The 16,583-nt window shown below is 35.4% G+C and overlaps 1 protein-coding gene across 1 annotated transcript in view; it reads right to left on the bottom strand.

The window, feature by feature from the left end:
- The window catches only part of PDGFC (platelet derived growth factor C), a 216,685-nt gene that overhangs the window by 44,179 nt on the left and 155,923 nt on the right, over window positions 1-16,583 (bottom strand). The window contains exon 3 of the mRNA XM_011959725.1: window positions 4,928-5,108. Within this exon, the coding sequence (XP_011815115.1) occupies window positions 4,928-5,108 (181 nt within the window). The remainder of the gene's footprint in view (window positions 1-4,927; window positions 5,109-16,583) is intronic.

Here is a 16,583-nt window from a genome sequence, read left to right as displayed (position 1 = left end):
ACAAGTGACAGAACAAATTAGGAAGCAACTTAAAGGAAGATGAGGTTCATTGAAGTGTGTGAGTTAAAGTACTCTTCAGTTCATCCATCCCCTGCCCATCTTATCAGGCAAAGAAAAAGAGGGTAAATATACATGGACTCAATTTGTATGGTGGCTATAACTTCTATTTCTCTTAATCTAAACTGATATATTCATTAAATGGAAACAAGTAAATAAATTATTGTAAACATTATCATTACTTTGGATCAGAAACCTTAGACTAAGAGACTGAAAAAAATAATATTCAATAAAACCATTTAAGAAAAATCAGTGGTAATCATTTTTCATAATATTAACCAAATTGGAGGGAGAATAAGAAAATCCTCAAATCTCACAGACATTAAAAAACAACAAATAGCATTGTACTCAAGAAGAATAGTTCTAAGTATAAGACTAAAATAACTAAAAATTCAGATTTAGGTTTGTATATTTCACTTAAGAATAGGTATGGTTTAATTGAAGCAGTTTTCTGACCAAAACAATATGCAGTACTTTTTACTTTTAGAACTGAGAAATGAAACTTTTAATAAGGTCTTTTGATTCTGGAGGAAAAGTTATTATTTCAGCCTTTTTAGGTTTCTTAACATTTTAAATAATGGTGCTTATGCTACAGTACACAGAGTAAAACATATATAATCTATTATAAATTACTCCAAAATTAAACAAGAAATTTTCCTTTCTTTCTAAAAGATCTGAAATGTGTTCTGGGCTCTCACTGTGTGTGGCCTCCAAACAGAAACAAGCTTGCACTGTTTTATTTCAGTTTTGCTTCATTTCTTCCCAAACAATCTCTCACTGCTAATCTACCAGGTCTTTTTTTTTTCTCTCTTTCAGCAGAAAGGGAAAAAAAATCAAAGACATTAACTCCTTAGGCACAACTATAAAAGTTGAACACTGTATGTATCATTTGGCATCAATTTGCATGGATTTATTTTTTATTAGTTATTAATGGAGCATGACTGGAGAATAATATTTCCATAAATAATTCTCTAAAATATCATTGAAATACTATAATTTTAAAATTACGTAGACATTCTAGTACTACTGTTTTAAAAAGCTACAACTAGCTATAGCCTCAAGTAAATACCGTATGTTAAAGTTATTTCTAAAACTATGTTTAGCTTATAATACCAAATGAAAAAGTGGAGAGAAAAATTTTATTTATGTCTTATTGTAAAGTACCTGTGAATCAAGAAAATGATATGGAAATCCTAACAAAAGGAAAGTACTGATATTTATAATAAATATGTAAAATCTTTAAATATTAGAACAGCATCACTTTATTCAAACGAACAAGTCATCTCTTATTTAACTATATGCTCTATTATTCACAAATTGAGGAAAAGAAGAGTGGGTAAATCATCTTACAAGGGTGAACATAATTTTTAATGACAACCTGTGTGGCAAAAACTGTTTCTGAAAATTCTAACTAATCTATTGAAACTGTGCCTCTAAGACACATGGTAATCAGAACCAAGGAGTCTTAAATGTTGACCAGAACCAGATATCCATTTATATTCCCAAAGAAGGCTATAGGGCTATCTCTTTACCTGTGAAATACAAAGAATTTTAAAATAAACTTTACCCATAATTTGTCCTAGAAAAAAATGTGATTAAACTCACTTAAAATTTTTTCTGTATATTAATGCATGCAAAATATTCATTGGGTTGATTATAAAAAGCAGATGTTAACTGTATATACTAATGTTTATAAAATCATTAGCATGCACTAAATTCTTTAACTTCAGTGGATGTCCCACTAATTCCCACTCCTCACTGCCTCCCCTAAAAAGAAAACCAGGGCAATTATTTAACTAATGCAAGAATGTGTCTTTGGTAATATAGCCTAATATATTAGGACAGCAGAATATCTGGTGTCATTACTGTGAGTCTACTGCTTTTCAGTTTATGAATTATCTCTGTTGTGTGACAGGAACAAAGGTGACATATAATAAATAGGAAGGTACCATAGCTCCCTGTGGGTTTTAGACAACTCTAAGATGAAATGACTGAATTTCTATGAAATCTTAATGAACAGCCACAATGTGAATGGCATTGTGCTAGGCACTCCTGACAAACCTCAATGCAGAAAGTTAATTGTCTATTATAAACTAGTAGTTAATATTATTTTTATTATTACAAAGAAATCATTGTGGCCAGTGGAACCTAAAGTGGAATTTTGCAGAGGTAGGTTTCTAATCAATGAGACCATTGCCTCTGGGGAACTGAGTGTGCTGATACGAAGTTTATCCAAAGCAAAAAGAAAAATAAAAGCATCAGAGATGATCCAGGAGCTTGGAGGGACCCGAGCAAATGCCTCAAGAACTTTTAAGTTGGCCGTCCAAGAGGCACACTTTCTTGCTTTAGGCTTTCATTAATCTGATACATAGATAAGATTGATGGATTGCACCCTGTTAGTAAAGTGTGGGTAGTGGAGGGGGTGCATGGAGGGAGGAGTGTAATTTAGGAGTACACAATGATAATTCAAAACATTCTGCAAGGCTCCATAGCATAACCACTTGTCAAATTCTAACTCATCAGATCTCACCCTTCTGCAGGCAGTTTATTAAGAGTATAATGAATGTGGCTGTAAGTAGAGAGATGAATGGATATATGGAACCAAGACAAAGGACAGGTGAAGAAATGGCAGGTTAATTGTCAAAGTAAATTTAAACACAGAAAAACCAAAGCTTGTGAGATTGTAAAATTCATATAATTTCTCCAGAAAGCAATCTTAAAAATTAAAATCACCAAGTTATACTTATTAGGCACTGTAGGGCCCTACCTTCATGCTCTCCTATTTCTTCCAGTCCAAAAGCCTATTGTTTTCCTAAACATAGTTTAACTACAAGAACTCCTATGCCTTTTCTCCCCACATATCTCCATTATCTATGGCCCAGTACAGGTCAACGTAGTTGCCACACAAAGCCTGGCTCAATAGAGGCCAGGAAAGTCGACAATAGCCCACTGAGGTCCATACTGACAATTTACCAATCCATTTCAACAATCATTTAAAAATGTGGTGAATTCAATTCCAACAATGGAACCAATGACACACATTTGGCCTGAAGTCTCCCAGATGTGGTGCCTGGTCTCAGTCACAGAGAATCTCTGATAATAGGTCAACCCTGGTGACAAGGCCTTTCTTAGCCAAGAGGATGGATGGCACTTTCAATCAACTGTTGGGTTCTTACTTCATCACAAGGTTCATGAATCTGACAACATTCACACACATAGAGTAAATCCTCTATTAGTTAAGCTGGGTGACTGAATTGCATGATCAACTCAGCATTCAAGTATTTATTGAGAGACTATTATGTGCTCAGAACTGAGCTAGCTAGTATAAATACCATACATTCACTATGTCCACTATGTATATGTGTAGTACATACATATAGTATGCATTTATCTTTACATATTTAATCATATAACTCCTTGGGTTACAAAACCAGAAAATCTATGTAGTCATAAAATCAGAAAAAAAAACCTTCAGTGGTGATATTTATACATTTTAGCTTTTGTGTTTTATTCCATAGGATGACAGTAGATTGCTATTTATACACATTTAAATTAATATAATATGGAGAGAAGTTCATTTAAAACAGAAATAATATCCTTAATTTAAAGTTATTTTGTCACATGTTTGGGATGAATAAAACCTTTGCTCTCACAAAGACTTGCCAGTGTGTTTTTTACTACAATTTAATATATTCCATATTTAAATATTTGAGAAATATTTCACTTTGTGAAAGTGTACCCATAGCCCTCAAGGCCACCCTAGCCTAAGAAATATTTAACTCACTAAGTTCTGTGAGACAAGATACTGTAAAAGTATATTAAATAGATTCTTAGTGGCTTTAATCAAGCAAATAATCGGTATTAAACTATTATCTAATAAAAACATACATTTTTGTCTACCATTAACATTTTTTATTTATAGGTAGAATTGTTTGTTACATTTTATTAAATTTAAATTTAAAAATATTAAAGTATTATATTGAACTTTAAAAAATTTTGGAAAGTCTGTAATTGCAGCACTTTGGAAGGCGGAGGTCATGAGGATCATGAGGTCAGGAGATCAAGACCATCCTGGCTAACACAGTGAAACCCCATCACTACTAAAAAATACAAAAAACTAGCCGGGTGAGGTGGCGGGTGCCTGTAGTCCCAGCTACTCGGGAGGCTGAGGCAGGAGAATGGCATGAACCTGGGAGGCAGAGCTTGCAGTGAGCTGAGATCTGGCCACTGCACTCCAGCCTGGGCAACAGAGCGAGACTCCATCTCAAAAAAAAAAAAAATGTGGAAAGTAACAAAGAAAACGGCACAGAATATATACTGGCAAAAAGTATTTCAGAATGGAATATAGTTTGGGATATCTTAAATAATCTACATAAGAAAACTGACCAAAATTCACGACTTATAACATACACAAGTTATGACATTTAAAACATACTTCAGAGATTTCTCCTTTAACTTCAACAATACATGATAAATGATTCTACTATTACTAAGTGAATAAATTATTTTCAAAATTCAGTTTGTATTTTATTGTTTCTTTTTAGCTATACCCTTAACTAATACTTAAATTTTCTTTATTTAATCAGTTGCCTAGATATTTCATAGACTCCTGAGCAATCAAAAAGGGAAATTTCTGCTTAACAATACAATATAAATATAATATAAAATGGTAAGTATTGATTTCATATTTTCTAATTTGCCTAATCAATTGCTGGCTTGGCATGTACAGAGTTTTTATTTAAATAAAAAAGAAATCCCATCTAGGTTCATTTTCTGATTTTTTTTCTGATTCTCATGTGTAAGAGGAGAAAAATAAAAATAAACAAAGAGCTGATCCAGTTAAATAAGGGGATCTCAAAGTGGTACTTACTGGCATGACAATGTTGTAGTGGATGCAGAACCCTGGTTCAGAAGGAAAATACTCATCAGATACAAATCTTATCCTAATTTGATTTCCTTTAGAAATCTGTTTTCCTGGTACAGTACCAGAACCACACCAGCGCCCTAATATAGTTCCATCACTGGGTTCCTCAACTTCTACAAAATCATACCTGCAAAAAGACAAAGGGGAAGAGACATCATTTCATAATCTGTTATTCTGGCAATTACAAGTTTCCTGTCAGTGAATGCTATGACTTCATGGACCATGGCAATGGGTTAATCCAAAATTAAACTGGGAGCATATAATTAAGTACTCTAAAGAAGAGACACAACTGAAAATGAGTCCCAAGTTAAAGAAATACGAGTCTATTTGGAGTCCTTAGTTTTTCTATTTACAAATTCCAAATTCACTAAATAACTATCCTAAAACTTAAACATTTTGTAAGAAGCAACCATATCTGACATTCAATTCATGAATTATTGAATGTGATTTTCATTTGGACATGACACTGTGACTCCACCCTTAATTCCTATTATTACTTTATTTTCTGAGAGTAACTCTTTCATCCAGCCGGGAGCCTTGGCTCTCTTTCCTCATCTGTGATGCAAGCTTTCCTAGAGCTACTTCATTGTATAGGTATCTTTCATACCTCACTTGGTACTGTTCTTCCTTTCTGTGACCTTCCTGGGTGTTCTCAGCTTACTGTCATCTTTCTCTTTTTGATAAACACATATTTCTAACTAACCACATATGTGTATAAGTGATCCATCTTCTTAGGCTGTTAATCCTTGAAGAAAGGAACCAGTTCTTACATATTTCTATTTTATATTTCCCTACACACAGTATCTTAAACAGAGGAATAAGTGATTGTTTTAAACACGTGTCAACTTTTGGTTTGGAAGGTTTGGATCAGTGGTGCTCACTGAGACCAGTGCTGCCCCATGACAGAGTGTTTCGGAAATCTGTAGAAACATTTTAGGTTGTCTCAGTGATTGGGGGTGAGAAGGGCGTGATTGAAATGTAGCAGGCAAGGTCCACAAAAGCTCAACACTGGAAAGTTCTGAAAATGAGTATTTGCCCCATGTCCTCCATGCCTTTCAAATATTTCACTGGACATTTCATGCAAGTGCAATTTCTACTATGGGTCATCTAAGTCTGGAACCTTATGTCATCTCATGTATAAACGCATATATATTTTGCACTGTTTTAGCTAAGGTAAATTTTCAAGGAAGTCAACTATAGAGTAAGTTGAGGGAATTTTCTGTATTTTGTTTATAACTTTACTAAGAGTTACTCACTTGGAAAAACATGTCACTAACAGGAATGCTGGTTATACTATTTTCATTCCAACTAAAACAAACATATTCAGAGTAGTCTGTATTTATAGCTGTTATTAACAATGAATCTACTTAAAAGATGCTGACATCCTCCTTTATTTTTCTAGGGTAATTGTTACTGTTCATTTATATACTGAAACATGTTATTTAAAATAAATTACTTTGTTATTATAGATTTATATAACTTGCAGGCAATATATTTATTTTTAAAACAATTTCGCATATAGATAGATAATTGCTTTTATGAACTGCACTTCAGAATACTAAACAGGGCACTGCAAAACTTTTGTTAAAAGGAAGTCTGACATGGTTGTAAACCACCGATACATTTTTTTTTAAATTTTAAATTCAGTAGATACCAGACTACCAAAAATACTACATTTTATGTAGTATTAAACATGCAAAAGAAAAAGTTGCTGAAAAAAGACAAAGTATATAATGAAACAATTATACTTATAAATCTGAAGTATCCAAAACTCTCTTATGGCATGGAACTTAAACTACTTCAGCTCCATTTTCCTCACTGGTAAACTGGGAAAACTGCTACCTAACTCAGAGATATTTGAAGAAAGGAAAAATAGGACAGCACATGTGCAGCACCTAAAACACTGTTTGCACAGAGTTGCCACTCAAGAAAGTTTGTCTCCCATCTCTGTCCTGCACCCCCCCCACCTCTGCACACCTACCTTTTAACATAACCTTGGAAGTTTAAAAGCAGTGAATAAGAAAACACAAAGACAAAGAGAAGATATGATTTTGCTACATCACATGAGAAGTCCAGGGTTACAAGTTACATATACACAAGCCAGACAGTATAACCATTCCAGGAGTTTTAGTGTATGTGTGTACGGGATGTGGAAGGGTTGGACGGTGTGTGTGTGTGGTTCAGGGACGCTGGGTATAGCAGACGTACGTAGATATTTCAGATTTATCTGGTAGAAAAGTTGATAATTATAATTTTTATCAAATGGTAATTTTTATATCAGTGTTGTATACACATGAAACAAAGCTTCTATTCATTTGTTCTGTTTGTTCTGTGCTTGGGAGGTGAGCCTATGTGATGCAGGCTACCACCACTCATTCGACAGGGATTTATGAAGCACTCATTTGGCGCAAACTGCTCTGCTAGATTCTCAGGATACAAACATAAAACTATAGCTTTTTTGGGTTCTGGGTCCATAAAACACATTGGTAAGTGCTCTAATTAGAGTATGTAAGAAATACTGTGGAAGAGTAGAAGAAAGAGAGTAATTTTATACAGTGAGATGAAGGTCAGCTTACAAAGGACTTCACATTTGGGCTTTCAATGAGTATTGATTGACAAGGGGTGAATAGGGTGGGGGATGAAAACGCAATCTAGCAATAGGTACAATACATACGATGTAATAGAAGAAAGAAAGGGCTGAGCATGGTCAATTGTGAATTGAGGGTGGAAAACAAAAATCAGATGGAGATCAAGGTGGATAAATAGATGCAGGTGAGAAGGTCTTGGTATTGCACGGTAATAAGACGTTAAATTGTTATTTGGTAGGCCAATGTTGAAAACATGTAGGCACAATTCCAATGGGCTCGATGTCTCTTTAAAAATTTTGTCAACATTTTAAAAAATGGAATTTCATAGAAAACCTGGACGTTTGGCTTTAAAAAAAATTGAAGATCTGGTAATAATAAATGTCATTAGCTTTGTGTGACTCCACGAGGGCTCCTCTCCAGAATTCGTGTCAGCTCCAGCGAAGTAGATATCTTTGTTTACTTTACTGTCTTATCCTGAGCACCTACATCCCAGGCACACAGTAAACCCCGTGTCAGTATTTGGTGAGTGAAGGAATGAATACTTGGCCTCACAGCAACTGAGGCTGGGACTAAACGAAAAAAGCTTTACACGAGGCGTATTCTTTCTAGTTTTTAAAAATCCCTATCTACTTTCTATGATTTAAAACAATCCAGATTATCTTCATTTACTTATATTTGCCCTTTGGCATCTGAGTTGGCCACCCTTGCACTTAAGAGGCAGAGCCGCTGGAGGTTTCATAGAGGGGAGTAACACAGACATGTAATCACCACATGTTCGAGGAATTTGAGGAAACAGTAACATTTCAAGTGTGGGTCAAAAGAAAAGATCCTTTAACAAAAGCATCCTGAGAAGGAGCAGTCAGGGAAATAAGAGGGAAGCCACTGTGAGGGAGGGTGCAGAGGTTAAGGTAAGAGAGAAGAGAGAATTTCACCTGAAGCAGGAGTGGTCAATAATGCCAAGTGCCAAAGAAAGACCAAAGAGGTGAAAACTAAAAAGTATCATTGGATTTGGCCAGGATGAAGCCATTTCAATAAACTGCTTCAGCAGAACACACTGTGTACAAAATTTTCTTGAGACCATTTTTCAAAATAACCATTTTAATTTTTCTAATATAAAAAGCATTTATCTAAAGAGAAAATAATATTCTCTTCAGGAAGTCTAAAATTAACATCTCACATAGCTACTTTGCTATATATAATTTTCTTTTTATTTCTGTTTAAAGATAAACTACCTCATATGTTATATGATCTGTAACTTCTTTAAAAGTATTTTTAAAAGGGTTTTAAAGACACAGAAATATCTAGATTAATAACATTTCATTAAGAACAAAAATATCTTAACTTGTGCCTTATCTAATTGATGTCGATACAAAATCCACTGTACTGTAAACAGGAGAAGGGTGATGAGCATATTATTACTTATTTCATGAAGATTTCCAACTGAATTTGATACCATTTAGAAAATAATCCTTATGAAAATTTCTGGATTTGCAGCGAGACAACTGGCAACTAATTCTTACATGCTCATGCAAGTCTAGTGCATATATTTATGACAGTGCTTTGAAAAATCTATATAGTTTTGTACTCCATAAAGTTTTAATGAAATTCACATCTAATAAGGTACTGTGTTCTTTGTCTATAAAACAGTAGAACTTAGCATATGCTACTAATTGTTTCATAGTAAATTAGGCATTTCGAGATTTTTCTCAGAACTCGTGTCACACAAAAATATATAATTGTAAAATTCATGCAATTATTCTACCATTAATTTTTATGGTCATACACAATAACTATTAAGATGTCTACGGAATTTAAAGTTATTAATGAAATAATTATTTACACACACATACACACACACACACACACCATTGCCACTTGATTCCATATTTCCTTTCAACTTGTTTGGGAATGCAAAGTGAGGTCAGAAAAATAATAATAAATCAAGTCGTCTGCTTTAACAACTTTGTATTTCTCTTATTTTCTGACACAACACCATTGGCAGAATATAGGATTCATAGCAAAGGTTGGTTGGCTGATATACGCTAACAGCTCAAACATCAAGAAGAGAATGAAGAGAGAAAACGATGATGAAAAACGTACCTGTGGGCCATAGCCAAATGAAAGGGGGATGATAAAACTGAGCAATACTGACACACAAAAGTGAAATCACTAAACACAGTCATCCTTAAATTCAGAAATCTACACAAGCCCAGGTGACTGTTCTGGAGACATGGTAATCCTTATAATACACTCTCAGGTATTAATTTCCAGTGTGCACAATTGCCCACGTCAGTATTTAAAGGATTTACTAAACCTATTTTATGAGCCAATCAAACATCACTTTCTCATGGCAACATGATACAGAGCATACAGGGCTAAGTGGTTTATAATGATCGCTCCCTTTCTCTAATACACCCTGGGGATCTGTGGAGGATTTATGTTCTTTTATGTTTAACAAACAAGTCTGGTGTTGTAGACAAAATTTTCGTTCTCATGTGGGAATTAAAAAACCGTGAGGCCATGAGGACGTCTTTCTTACTCCTGAGTATACCAAAGAAATGAATTCATTAGTAAACATAATTGTCAGACACTCAGCTTCTTTCAGCAAAAATAAACCAAGCCTGCAAAACAGGCTGTTTCTAGTTCATGCTAACTAAAACCCTGTCAATTAAATCTACCCCATGAATTATCAAACCTGTCGGTAGCGTGAAACCCTGCCAGCAAATGAATGTGGATTTTAAAAAGGCCCAGCCCTGCAAATGTCAACTGGAGTCTGAGCCTGTTGAGAAAGGTAATAAAATTAAGAAGATGACAAACATTCTACAGTGGGCATTGGCTTATATTTTAATTTAGCAGAGTGCAACTGGTACACAAAAATAGAAGTTTTAGATTCCCACTTTGACAGCAAATTGTTTATCTATGCTTTAAATTACAATAAAAGTAATTTTTAAAATAATAATAATTACATTTATTAAGTGATTCCTATGTGGCAGACACTGTTTTTTCTAATGTACTTTTTATATAGTAACTCATTTAATCCAGACAACAATCATAAAAATGAACACTTTTCCTTCATCCAGTCTATTAGTTACAAAATATAGAAAAGCCAAGTAACTTGGCCAAGGTCACACCAGCAACTAACTGTTAAGCAAAGGCTTCAATTTCAGGAAATCAAACCTTAGAGCCCATGCTCTTAAGTCCTAAGCCATACTGCTTATTATATTTAAAATATGCCTACATAATTATATCTGCTTTATTTTAAGGCCTAACCAGAGAATTTCTGTATCTCTATTTGGATTGGCCAAATGGTCTTGTTCAGCAACTGGAGAAATATTAGGGCCATACAGATAAAACTGAGTAGTCAACTTGGTAATTTGGGCCTACAAATTTTATAGATATTTATTTTAATTAATCTGGTAATATTTATTAACAGCCACTCTAAATTCTTTATGAAGAGTTTTAAACCCACATGGAAATGTGTAAGTAAAACCAACAGGCATGCTTCACAGGACTCACAACACATGAATGGGTAATTCTCATGAAACCATGAAGAGTTCTGCTTGTGAGAAATACTTACAAATGTTATGTGGAGAGAAACTCATCATTTAAAATTATGTTATTACTAAAAAAAAAACTACAAATATATAAACCATGAGGTCAACTTACAAAGCTAGAAAAATTAAGCAAATCCAAAGAAAATATCAGGTGAAAATTAATAAAGACAAAAGCTGTAAGAGATATAATAAAAATTAAAGTTAAAATTCAGAATTAAAACAAAAAGCTGATTCTCAACAAGGGGTTAGAGAGAGACAATAAATCGAGAGTTTACCAAGTTAGCAATGAAGAAGAAGATATAATCACAGATAAGAATATATTTTAAAAGTACAAGTATGTTTTATGTAACTTTATGCTAATTAAACCTAAAAAATTAGATAAAATGGATGACCAAGAAAATGTAAATTATCAATATTTACTGAAAAAGAAAAAGTTAAGAGACTAATAACTCTAGAAGAAATGAAAAGGACTGTCAAGGATTGCTTGGGAGGTCAGGAGTGTAAGACTAGCTTGGGCAACATGGAAAGATTCTGTCTCCCTCTCTCTTATGAAAAAAGATGCAGTAACATGGAGTTTCATAGAAGAGTGCTATTTAACTTTAAAAGAACATATCATTCCAATTTTATATAAACAATTAAAAAAAATTGATGAGTGCAGCTATCCACCCCCCATTACTTTTTAAAATGCTAGGCTAGGGCTGGGCACGGTGGCTCATGACTGTAATCCCAGCAGCATTTTGGGAAGCGGAGGTGGGTGGATCACCTGAGGTCAGGAGTTCCAGATCAGCCTAGCCTACATGGCGAAATCCCATCTCTACTAAAAGTACAAAAATTAGCCGGGCGTGGTGGCGGGTGCCTGTAATCACAGCTATTTGGAAGGCTGAGGCAGGAGAATTGCTTGAACCCGGAAGGCAGAGGTTGCAGTGAGCTAAGATCACACCACTGCACTTCAGCCTGGGCAACAAGAGCAAGGTTCCATCTCAAAACAAACAAACAAACAAACAAACAAACAAACAAACAAGCAAACCTAGGCTAAATCTTGCATCAGGGTTCTTTGAAATGGCAATACTAGATATTAAAAATTAAGACTAATTTCACTCTTAAACAGAATAAAATGCAAAAATTCCCAAGTAAAATTTAATCAAATATGATTTGATTAGAAGATATACAGGCATAATTTGTTTTCTTGCACTTCACAGATACTGCATTTTTTACAAATTGAAAGTTCATGGCAACCCTGTGTCATTAAAAGTTAAGTCTTACTGAAGCCATTTTTTTTCTAACAGCATGTGCTAACTTTGTGTCCCTGTGTCACATTTTGGTAATTTATGCAATTATTTTAAGCTTTTTCATTATTACTATATCTGTTATGGTGATTTACAATCAGTGATCTTTGATGTTACTAATTGTTTTGGGGTGCCACAGACTGAATTTATATAAGATGGTGAACTTAATAAATGGATGTGTTCTGACTGCTCCACAGACCGGATGTTCCCCTTCCCTCTCCCTCTCCTTGAGCCTCCTTATTCCCTGAGATACAAGAATATTGGAATAAGGCCAATTAATAACCCTAAAACGGCCTCTAAGAGTTCAAGTGAAAGAGTCAGTGTCTGACTTTAAATCAAAAGCTAGAAAGAATGTCGCTTACTGAGGCAGGCATGTTGAAAGCCAAGACAGGATGAACGCCTGGTCTCTTGCACCAGTTAGACAAGTTGTGACTGCAAAAGAAGAGTTCTTGAAGGAAATGATGAGCACTACTCCAGTGAGGACACTAATGATAAGAAGGGAAAACAGCTCCATTGCTGAGTTGGAGAAAGTCTGAGTGGCCTGGATAGAAAAATCAAACCAGCCACAGCATTCCTAAGCCAAAGCCTAATCCAGAGCAAAGTCCTAACTCTCTTCAATTCTATGAAGGTGAGAAGGGTAAGGAAGCTACAAAAGAAAAGTTGGAAGCTAAGGGAGGTTGCTTCATGAGGTTGAATGAAAGAAGTCATTTTCATAACATAAAAGTGCAAGGTGAAGCAACAAGTACTGATGAAGAAGCTGTAGCAGGTTATCCAGAAGATCTAGCTAAGATAACTGATAAAGGTGGATATGCTAAAACACAGATTTTCAGTGTAGATGAAACAGTCTTCTATTGGAAGAAGACAACATCTAGTACTTTGATAGCTAGAGAAGAAAAGTCAATGCCTGGCTTCAAAGTTTCAAAGGACAGGCTGACTCCCTTGTTAGGGTCTAATGCATCTGGTGACTTTATGTTGAAGCTAATGCTCATTTACCATTCCAAAACTGCTAGGGCCGTTAAGAATTATGCTAAGTCTACTCTGCCTATGCTGTATCAATGGAACAACAAAGCCTGGATGATGGCACATTTGTTTACAGCATGGTTTACTAAATATTTTAAACTTACTACTGCTCAGAAAAAAAGATTCTTTCAATATATTACTGCTCATTGACAATACACTTGGTCACCCAAGAGCTCTGATGGAGATGTACATACAAGGAGATTTATGTTTTCATGTCTGCTAACTCAACATCTATTCTGCAGTCCATGGGCCAAGGAGTAATTCTGACTTTTAAGTCTTGTTATGTAAGAAACATATTTCATAAGGTAATAGCTGCCATGGATAGTAATTCCTCTGGTGAATCTGAGCAGAGTAAACTGAAAATCTGCAGAGGATTCACCATTCTGGATGCCATTAACATTTGTGACTGATGGGAGGAGGTCAACATATCAACATTAACAGGAGTTTGGAAGAAACTGGTTCCAATCTTCACGGATAAATCTGAGAGGTTCAAGACTTTGGTGAAGGAAGTAACTGCACAGGTGGTGGAAACAGTAAGAGAACTAGAATTGGAAGTGGAACCTGAAGAGGTAAATGAATTGCTGCAATTTCATGATAAACATTGAATGAATGAGGAGTTGCTTCTTATGGATGGGCAAACAAATTGTTTTCTCAAGGCTGAAATTTTTCCTGGTGAGGATGCCATGAACATTGTTGAAATGACAACAAGGGATTTAGAATATTCCATAAACTTAGCTGATAGAGCAGCAGCAGGGTCTGAGAGAACTGACCTACAATTGCGAAAGAAGTTCTACTGTGGGTAAAAGGCTAGCAAATAGCACTGAATGCTACAGAGAAATATTTCATGGAAGTAAGAATCAATCAACATGTCAAAGTGCATTGTTGTCTTATTTTAATAAACTGCCACAGCCACTCCAGCTTTCAAGAAGCACCACTATGATCAGTCAGCAGCCACTACATTGAGGCAGGATGTGAGCAAAAAGATGACAACTCAAATTTCTGATATAACGCTACTGCATACTTAATAGAATACAGTACTGTGTAAATGTTAAGTTTTATAAGTACTGAGAAACCAAAATATTCATGTGATTTTAATTGTGATATTTGCTTTATTGCAGTGATCTGGTACCTAACCAACAACATCTCCAAGGTATGCCTGTAATACTTTATGACTGAGTATGGCTTTAGTTCACGAATATGAAGATGAACTAAGAACGACCCTTCAGAATAGTAAGAGGAGAAAAACTGTATAATCATACTCATAAACACTGAAACAATATAATAAAATCAACAACTTAGATAAAAACTGGGTAAACTGTGAATAGCATAAAATTTCAAATCAAGGTAAAAACATTATTTAACAGAAACTACAGGCATTATATTGGATCAAATTAAAGGTCATTCTCATTAAAGTTAGAACAAAGATAGGGCTGGCCATTCTCACCATTAGTTTCCAATATTTTGGAAAAAGGCTCTAGCTGTTTTAGTAACAGAATAAGATAAAAAGTTGTAATAGATACAGAAGGGACAAACGATCCTTAGTTAATAATAGATTCCCATGAGAACAGATTGTGGTTGAGTAAGCACAGAGGCTAGAAGAGCCTGGCAATAATAATTCAGGAGTGGGACAAGATGGCTTGGAGTATATATAGTATGAAAGTTGAGACATCCCAAGGAATGTTGCATGTTGTGTGTGTGTGAGTGTATGTGTGTGTGTGTGTGTGTGAATGTGTGTGAGAGTGTGAGTATACAATTTTTTTGAAACAGTCTCACTCTGTCATACAGGCTGGAGTGCAGTGGTGCAATTATAGCTCGCTGCAGCTTTGATCTCTTGGGCTTAAGCAATTCTTCCCATCCCAGCCCCCCAAGTAGCTGGGACTACAGGTGTGAGGCATCACACCTGAATTTTTTTTTTTTTTTTGTAACTTTTTGTAGAGATAGGGGTCTCACTATATTGCACAGACTGGTTTCAAACTCCTGGATTCAAGTGATATACCCACCTCGGCCACCCAACGTGCTGGAATTACAGATGTGAACCACCACTCTGTATGTATATTTATTTTATGTTATCTTTTTGAGACAGGGTCTTGCTCTGTCGCCCACGTTGGAGTACAGTGGTATGATCTTGGCTCATTGCAACCTCTGCCTCCTGGCTTCAAGCGATTCCCGTTCCTCAGCCTCTGGTGTAGCCGAGATTACAGGTGTGCAGCACCATGGCCTGGTTAATTTTTTGTATTTTTAGTAGAGACAGGGTTTCTCTATGTTCGTCAGGCTGGTCTCGAGCTAACTTATCTCCCTGCCTTGGCCTCCCAAAGTGCTGCGATTATAGGCTTGAACCACCATGCCTGGCTGCCACTGTGGATATACTTTTAAGGTAGATTTGACAGAACTTGGTGTGGAGTATGAGAGAATGACAGGGGTCAAAAATGATTCCAAAATTTCTGGCTTTTCTAATCTATCTGGAACTAATAAGGGAATTCAGTAAAGTGACTGAATATAGCACCAATACACAAATATCAAAATGTTTTCTTTATGACAGAGAAAAACAAAACCATTTGAATAGGGATAACAATGTCTTTCACAGTGAAATTTAAAAAGTAGCCTGTAATCCCAGCAGTTTGGGAGACCGAGGTGGGCAGATCCCAAGGTCAGGAGATCGAGAGTGAAACCCCGTCTCTACTAAAATTACAAAAAATTAGCCAGGTGTGGTGGTGGGTGCCTGTAGTCCCAGATGCTCAGGGGGCTGAGGCAGGAGAACAGCGTGAACCCAGGAGGCGGAGCTTGCAGTGAGCTGAGATCATGCCACTATACTCCAGCCTGGGCGACAGAGCGAGACTCCATCTCAAAAAAAAAAAGTGCATAGTTATAAATTTAACCAATAAAGTGTGAATACTATATGAGGAAGCACATACAATATTACTGAATGACAAAAAGGCATGAATTTATTTTTATCAAAATCACAATAAGCCTTCTAAAATATTCATTAACATAAAAATCAACATGTGATGCATAAAATTAACCAGAAACTTCATAAATATCAACTCATCCAATCTTCAAACACAACCCCATCTGGTTACTGTTATTATACTCACCTTAGACATACACAGAAATTATGTAACAAGGGAAAACTCATATAGGTAAGAGTAATAGACCC

The sequence above is a fragment of the Colobus angolensis genome, unplaced genomic scaffold, assembly GCF_000951035.1.
Source record: "Colobus angolensis palliatus isolate OR3802 unplaced genomic scaffold, Cang.pa_1.0 Scaffold5, whole genome shotgun sequence".
Taxonomy (NCBI): Eukaryota; Metazoa; Chordata; class Mammalia; order Primates; family Cercopithecidae; genus Colobus; species Colobus angolensis.
This window is presented reverse-complemented; position numbering and strand designations above follow the sequence as displayed.